The 8,845-nt window shown below is 36.2% G+C and overlaps 1 protein-coding gene across 1 annotated transcript; it reads right to left on the minus strand.

The window, feature by feature from the left end:
- Positions 1-117: 117 nt before the first annotated feature.
- LOC103809857 (long-chain fatty acid transport protein 6-like) lies at positions 118-7,292 on the minus strand (the record flags this gene model as incomplete). The annotated part of the gene is made up of 5 exons (XM_009082727.1): positions 118-248; positions 2,212-2,309; positions 2,944-3,142; positions 4,767-4,857; positions 7,098-7,292. Coding segments are annotated over 5 exons (714 nt in total), but the record flags the coding sequence as incomplete, so codon positions are not given.
- Between the last annotated feature and the right edge of the window lie 1,553 nt (positions 7,293-8,845).

The following is an 8,845-nucleotide window of genomic DNA, read 5'->3' on the forward strand; positions in this document are numbered from 1 at the left end:
CTGGCTGGGGTTAAACCACGACACAAACTAATCAAGTGATACATGAACAAGCACTTAGCCATCTCTGTGTTTAAATGATGTAGACATTTCTATGCACACTGCAATAACACAGATTACCTGGACTCTTAAGAAAAGGGGGCAAGCATAGCTTGGTAGGTAGGTCACTACTTGCTGATGCATTTGCTCCAAGTCTAATGATGTATTCTGCTTTAAAGTAAGAGAGGCCATGCCTGCTTTTCCTTCATGACCTGGTGGAAAGGAAATGAGATGAGAATTTTGAAACATGAATAAAGTTGACATTTTTGTGATGAACCTTATGAAAAACTACTGTAGTGCATTAATAAACTGACATCATATATCATCTTCCGAGTTTCAGTAAAGCTGCAAGTTCACGTTCACATTTTATGTGGTATTACATATATTTGGAGATCACTCAAGTGATCAATTAAGCAATAATGCTGTAAATAAGTTTGGCAGGCAAGAGTAAATGGAGTCCCATGTTTGATATTAATCAGTAAAATACGGATAAACATCACCACCATTCCTGTCTCAAAAAAAAGACCGATGAGCCTCTTTTCTGGACTAGCGAACTATGTCTTCACTTCAGTTTTAGTCTCTCTGACAGTATTTTTTCTCAAAACTATGGATCTGAATGTTGTTACCAGAGAGAGATTAGAAGTTCTTACTGGTTTGTCTGGAAAGAGAGAACACTGTGGTCTTTCATAAAGAACAAAATTGGTGAAGTATAAAAGCAATTAAAATAGCTGCACACTAACCATCAGTTAGTAATAACAGCAGAGACATTCTGCCAACCTTATCCATTTTGGTTTTTGGGGTTTTTTTTGTTTTGTTTGGGATTCTTTTGCAAATCCTGCACAATCTGTAAGGAACTTCATTTATTCATGTTTAAGTGCAATTATCAAGACAGTCACCTAAAGTGGTTAGGTAAACAGGTAGATGTACAGAAAATGAGCAGCTCACATATTTTTGAGTCTGATTTTCAGACAGTCTGCTTCACTATGCTCTTTCTTGCTGTGTAGTTTTAAATACACGTAAGTGACACCTGTATCACATTTTAAACTCCTTTAATAATTTGTGGTTAACAACCGAACATCCAGCCAACTTCTCACTCACTCCCTTCCCTCATGGCATGGGAAGGGAACAGAAGGAAAGCAAGACTCAGGTATCAAGATAATGGCAGTTTAATAGGGAAAGCAAGAGTTACATGTGGAAGCAAAGCAAACCCAGGACATCATTCAATATTCCTCATCATCAGGCAGATGTCCAGCTACTCCCTACAGGGCAAGGCCTCAGATTATGCAGTGGTTGTTTGGGAAGACAAACACCACAACCACAAATGTTGTCCACTTCTTTTTCTCCAGCTTTCATACCCAAGCCTGGCATCATATGATATGGAATATCCCTTTGGTCAGTTTTGGCCCGCTGTCCCATCTACACCTGCTGCCAAGTTCTTGTTCGTCCCTAGCATACTCGCTGCAGGGAGAGCCTTGGTACTGCCTGTGCAAGTTTTGGTCAGTGATAGTCAAGCACTGGCAAGTTATCAACACAGTTTTAACTGCCAGTGCACAGAACCATACAGACTCCTATATAAAAATTTATTTCTATTCGAGCCAGACCTAGTGTACATTTTAAAAGAAGATTTAGCATGAAAGAGAACCAAGCCCATATGAGCTCGTGAAAAATAACAACAAAAAAATTAATCTGTTTTCTTTCTTAATAATTTATTTTTCTCTTTGTATGCTTTTTCACTTCATCATTGGTTTTGTAATGTAACTGTTTACAGTTATTTAATGAGGCTAAGTGAAAAGTGAAAGAAGACAGAGGAATGTATTCAGACATTTCCTTTTATAGTCACTTTATTCTTATCTTGTTGACATTTTATTTTGACACACAGATGTCTGTATTTTCCACAGATGTGAACTTAATAAATCTCTATGCTTTAATTTAGATTATGTAGCTATCACAAATTCATGAAAGATAACTTTTCAAAAATACGCATTACTTTATACAGATAAAAATGCATGATTCACTGGCTCATTCACAATCTGGTGGTATTTTTGCTATCTGCATCTACTTTTTAGCTAGGTATTAAACAGATGACTCAGGTCAGGTTTAAAACATGAAATAAAAAAAGTTATGAGGGTTAACAGCTAACCTAGGGCAAGAAGAACATACAGCTAAAGCTCTTACTTGGCTGAGGTACACCATACACATTTGCTTCTTCTATGAAGTCCAACATCAAAAGGACATCAGAAACTTCTGTAGTTGCAACATTCTCTCCTTTCCATCTAAAATGTGAAAAGAAAATTTATCCTATTAAAACATATGGTCACCTCCTCTTTAAAAGACATTAACTTCAGTAGGAATTCCAGTATTTTCAGACTAACACCACCTCAAATTTGTTCCACTGTTCATGTCGGTATATTGATCTGGTCACCAATGTTGGAATTTAAAGGTTACTGGGTATTAGGATCACTACGAGGGACATTGAAGGCTTAGTACATTTGCTTCTAAAATCTTGACATGTATCTAAACATGTCAAAGTTGCTACTATTTGATACATTTTTACAGTTCAGTATCCAACTTCCTTGCTCGCAACAAAACCATCACTAGTTCTATGCCTATTCAAAGGAGTGTTCCAAGAGCTAGAATTCCTACCAAACCTGCTGGAAATGAGCCATGCAACTCCACAAGAACACTATTGACAAAATTAGGCCCTTATCATCCACTTCAAGATCATTATAAACTACATCAAAGTAGTAATAAACAGATCAGTTCCAGCTGAAACCAAATATTATCAATAATTATTAAGTAGTATTTCTTACTAAAATTTGTTATTTATAATAGAAAATATCACTACTCGGTATTATTCTATTCTGCATCTTTTTAAAGAAGAAATGTGAAAATAAACAATGATTATACCTGAAGGTATCTCCAATCCTGTCCCAAAAATACAGAAAATTGTCATGGTCTTGAACCATTAGATCTCCAGCGTTAAAATAAAGATCTCCCCTCTTAAATACATCACAGAGTAATTTATTTTCCGTGTATCTCTTATTGCCAGCGTAACCAAAGAAGGGGTTCCTTGCATTGACTTTGGAAATGAGAAGACCAGCCTCACCTATATAGAGGAGTTGAAAGAATATAAACCTAAGGTATCATTGGTCATATCCTGTCCTTGACATTAATATTATTTACAATATTGTCCATTCAAAATCCCAGTCATTTGTCTTTCCTCCTGATGACTCATCAGTTTTCTCCCAGAACTGTCATATGTCACCTGCAAGCTTACTAGTAGGTTTACTATCCTCTCAAAGTGCACAATTCAGGTTAATATTATGTCCCAAACCCTACATCTTATTCAGTTTCCAGTGGTGGGCCTCAGATCATCAGCTTCCTACTGAGAATCTTGTGTTAATAAAAAGTAGGTGTTCAACCCTGTCCCCATTTAGTCTCAGTTCAGAAGTTCTGAGGATGTTTGGTAAGAATTTTTACTTAAGTGATATAGCATCATTGTTTTCTTCTTGGAATAAAACGTAAAAGTTTTAATACAATTTTTTTTCCTCAAAAATAGGGAGAGATAGGGATAGGATTACCCTGCTATGTGTGTAGACTATCAAGGAGTTAGTTTGCTGAAAGTGGTATAATAGTGCGAAATCACCATTCTGGGAGCATGTTCTGAACAGTAAAACTTAAGAGTCACATTACTGTGTATCAGAGACAAGAACTGTAAATACAAAAATATATAAAAGTGCATCCAAAATCATGGACAATTTTTAATTTATTACCTCCTCCGCATACACTAGACCTTTTTCCCATAAATTGGTGGTGTTCAAAGTGGAAGTGTCACAGCAGCCATGATGCTCTGAAGACATAAGTCATGGCTAAGACAAAGGCTACAAGCACAGGTAATATTTTTTACTAGACTGAGTGGTATAGTTGGTAAAAATTTAGACCAGGTATGTAACTAGAGCATGTGTTCACTTTACAGGTCAGTCTGACATCCTGAGAGAAAATTCCCTACAAAATTTGCCATTCTTATAAAATTTCATATTCACCGTATTTTTTTCAAAGTGCCCACCTTTGATTATCAACTGTTAGAGAATCTCTTAACTTTGACAAATCTGCTTCAGCTCCCTGTTAAAGCTGTCTGCCTCACCTTTAATACGAGTTTTTCTTACTTCAGTTTCAGGGGTTGCCTTCCTACAGTTCAAGAGATACTTCAGTATCAATAAACACTGTGAAAAATGCCATAATCAAGAGATACCAGATATTTGATAAGTATTTCGAAGACAGTTATAATCAAGCAACCTCTTTTTCTGTTTAATTAGTAAGATGAATCACATCACTTTTCCAGAAACAATCTTGCATCAAAAACCATTTGCTGGAGTCCACCAGCCTTTCCTGTAGATCTTTTAGGCAACCAGTTCCCTATATTAACCTCCTTTAAAAAGCACAGACATCATTATCTGTGTATTCAAAGATAATATCATATTATCGCCTTTGAATGTTGCTCTTCTGTGAATATATCAAAAGATCTTCTGAGTTCTTCTCATGTCAGCACTGGTATGTTTAATGATGTTTCTCTTGGATCAAAAACCATGTTCCTCTTTTTTCAAAGCAAACAGGAATAGCTGATGCTGTTATATTACAGTAATGCCACAGCAAATGTCCTTAAAATAATTATCTGGAGTAATTGTATTAAAGCCAATAGACCATTATATCCTATTGAAATACATACTTACCTTTCTTAACTTTTTCACACCAACCAAGCCTATTTCTAATTGGTTCTTCTTTTTGGAAATTATACTTGATTAAATCAAATGGGGAAAAAAGCTGAAAAGGGAAAAAGTCATCAATTATGTAACTACACAGTGACATCTGGTGGCAGCAAGTACAAGCAAGGAATTTCATACTCCAGTCTTGCTCAGCTAAAAGGAGAATGCAGTTTCATTTAAAACTGAAAATAATCTGTATGTAAACTCACACCGTTTCTGGAGGTAAGCAACATCAAAACATTTTTATAACGGAAGACACAGAACTGCCTTTTTGTTAATTGTCTTAAAAGTTGTGGAATCCACATTATCTGTGGAAGAGCCCACGTGAGTCAGGGTAATAGAAGCATGTCTGGTGTTTAAGTGACATTTAATGCCATATGAACATTTGAACACATATGAAGTGTTCTTGGGGTCTTTTCTCACTGAAAACAGCTGGCACAGAAAAGGCCTAAATCTCCTCACAAAGGGAAACCTGCTTCCTGTTGGGTTTTTCTCGTGTTTAACTAGCCTCAGCTCTTCCCTCACACTTTCTCGGGATGGTGTATGGTGGTCATCTGCTGTAACCTTTACATGGTATTTCCAAAAGGTTAATGACTTAGGACAAAGTTCTGCCAGAAGTTCTGCAACACCAAAAGTTTACTGAGGTTTGGAACACATGCAAAATTTTGTAAGCGTATAAGATACGTGCCTTAGGAAAGTCTGAAACAAAAATGAACATCAGCTCTAAGGTTCTTAGTTCACCTACTACTCCCTGAAATCCAGATTCCTGATTTCCTGTGGTGGGTCTATACCCTTCCAGAGACATCCATCAGCAACAGATGTCCACCATGCATGCTACAGAGCATCAGACATGTAGGACAGAGAATCAGTGGAGTTACCTGCTTAAATTCCTGAGCTCTCAACAGTTTCTGAAAACCCATTATCCCTTGTGGTGCTTTTCTGAGTGTTTCAAGGTCCATCCCTGCGGTCTGTGTTCCTGTACCAGAAGTGAAGAATTGCTCTGGCCCCAGCTTGCAAAGCAGCCTGTGGTGACTGTAATGTGGTGATGCTGTATTGAGGTTGTGGACACTGGAATGTACACTGCCTGGAAACCTATTTGCACATCATTAGAAGTTACCTTTGATGTATTTCCAAACCATATTTTTATATCACTCTCTAAAAAAATTTGTGCCAGGACATTTTGATATCAGTTCTCCTGAGGAGCACAAGGGTCACTTAAGTCGGCAGGACTTATATATATGGACAGGTAGCTCAGTCAGTTTGCAAATTCCAGGCAACGCATGTCATCCTATTTATTTCAAGAAGAGTTAAAATGAGCATAAACAACAAAATAATGTTAAATATCTAGTCTGCTTGATAAAAAGCCTTGCTAAATAATTTTTCATATTACTGGCTAAAGCTTGGGACACGTTACTAAGGACCAAAAAGGAAAAGTCCATCTGTGAATTTCAAACTGGAATAAATCCTTCTTCATTTACTCAGAAGGCTGAAGGAAAAGTCACCATATGTGATACAAGTAATATGTAATCTTCTTCCCTATGACATACAACTGCCATTTTCAAGGCTGATGGATTACAGAAGTATGTGTTTTCCTAGTTTTAGTAACTTAGAACAAATCCATATAGCAGATGGTACATAAAGGGGAATAGCACCCTAAAATTAATAACTTTGGCAAGTTTACTTTGTCACAATTACTCAACAGTGATTATATATGTATTGTGTTATCTCTGACATCCCTGAATAATGATACAGACTGGATGTAGTTACAGTTACTTATGTTCAATTGCAGCTAGGTATAAAATACCTCTTTAAGTTATATCTGCCTATATGTTACTGTATTTTAGTTACTATTAATTCCCATTTATGCCAAATATTTACATAGCAATATGCATTACAAATATACTATCTGAAAACAGCTCTAAATATAATGTGAGAACACTAATGAGGACATTCCTATGTTTATTTCACAGATGATGAGTTCTTAGTCATAAAAACAAAGTCAACTTTCTTGTTTATCCTTTAATGTAGTAGAAGTTTGAAATGAGGCTCGGAACCTACTCAAAACTGTCACAAGAGAGACAAGGCCTTTTTGAGTCTCATGAACTCTCAGAAAAATCTGAGCATTACTGTTGAAATTGTAACTGGGTTGGGTGTTAAGGTTTTACAGAGGGTCAACTTCACTTGAGTCAGAAAATTAACTGTGAACTTAGGACTACAGTCACATGTCCCGTGGTCAAACTGAGAAGCACAGTTTTTCAGCACTACCTTTAACTAAGTAAAATGTAAATAAATAGTCACCTTAGAAAAGAAATTGGTGCGTCCAACAGATCCAATTCTTCCTGTATGGTTCATGAAACAAGTGTTTCCTTCAGTTGCAGCATAAAACTCACAGATCTTAACAGCACCAAATCTGTCTAAAAATTCCTTCCATACATCACTTCTTATTCCATTCCCAAATGCTAGTCGGACTTTGTGATTTTGTTCTCCTTCTTTCTGTTAAAAAAAAGGAAAAATATAATAACCTGATAACTGCATTTGACTGTGGGGAAAATGTACCTTCTTCAAATACATCAATTATAAACAACAAAAAGAAAAAACCACAGCAATCAAGAAGCCAAAGAAAGCTGGCAAGGCTGGTGAACAGCTACAACATAGCAAACTGCAATCAAACCTCCATTATCTTGTTGAACAAGCAAATTATTTCCTGAATAATGGCTACAATAATTTATATAAACAATTCCATATTTTAAAAGTTGTATCGTCTCAGCCTATTTCTACCCAGAAGAATTAAAAGACTGGAAAGAACAGAGAAACGCAGGAATTATTTCTGTCATGGGATTAAAGTCAGAAGAGATGAATAGTTACTTTCCTGTGTCTTCAGAATGATTATGAGAAAGAATCAGATTTCACACACTTGTAGCATCTCTTCCTTTCTGTCCATTGCATATGAGTCATCTTCTGTATTTTATTAAATATTAAGACTTGCAAGGTTTTGTTCAGTGTTATTTGGAACATATTATTTCTTAGTGATCTTGGGTGTTTACTATTGTCAGCTCCCATGTTTATTACAACAGACATAACAGTATGCACCCAGTTCAGTAAGACGCTCTAATTTTACGAATGCATACCCAACATTGAGGTTGCATGGACCACCTTGAAAATACAATCACATTTAAACTGAAGTACCAGAAGGCAAAACAATTGCTTTCAAATCAAAACTACTGTTTTGATTTATTTAGTTGTTTAATTGCACCTAGTTTAAAATAATACACTCTTTAATCATTGCAGGTGGCAATACAGAATGCTCTAGAAGTGAGACAGAATTAAGTAAATATAGGTACAGTTTGCTACCACATTCCTTTAGAACTGCATAGCACTCTGGTACTGCTACACTGCCTGTATATACCTCTATCTATGTACACTTACATGTATATGTATTAAACACATCTCTACATAGAAATGCACACATATGCACATATTCACACTCCTTTCATATATGTATGTTTGTATGTATATACACACACACATCCATTTTAGCACCTTTAATCTCACTTAAAAGCACAGCGAATCATTTCTGTGAAGAGGCATCATGCATTTAGCAATCTTTCAACTACAAGATTGGAAATTATATGTAATTTAATAATCCAAAAGGTCTAGTAAGTATGAAAAAAAAATACAATGGGGGAAGCTTTAAGCAGTGAGTTTTACTCACATTAGTTTTACATGGAAGTTAATATAGCTATGCTTTACCCGTTTTTACCTAAACCTTTTTTATAACTAACATATGACATGAATTCATGCTTGCTTTACGTGTGACTAACTTTCAGTGGAAAATGAACCACAATAAATCATAGAACCATAGAATCAACCAGGTTGGAAGAGACCTCAAAGATCATCAAGTCCAACCCTACCATGGTTACTAGACCATGGCACCAAGTGGCACATCCAGACTCATCCTGAAAACCTCCAGGGATGGTGAATCCACCACCTCCCCAGGCAGCCCATTCCAGTGTCTGACTACTTTCACTGTAAAAAATCTCTTCCTA

The sequence above is a fragment of the Acanthisitta chloris genome, unplaced genomic scaffold, assembly GCF_000695815.1.
Source record: "Acanthisitta chloris isolate BGI_N310 unplaced genomic scaffold, ASM69581v1 scaffold37459, whole genome shotgun sequence".
Taxonomy (NCBI): domain Eukaryota; kingdom Metazoa; phylum Chordata; class Aves; order Passeriformes; family Acanthisittidae; genus Acanthisitta; species Acanthisitta chloris.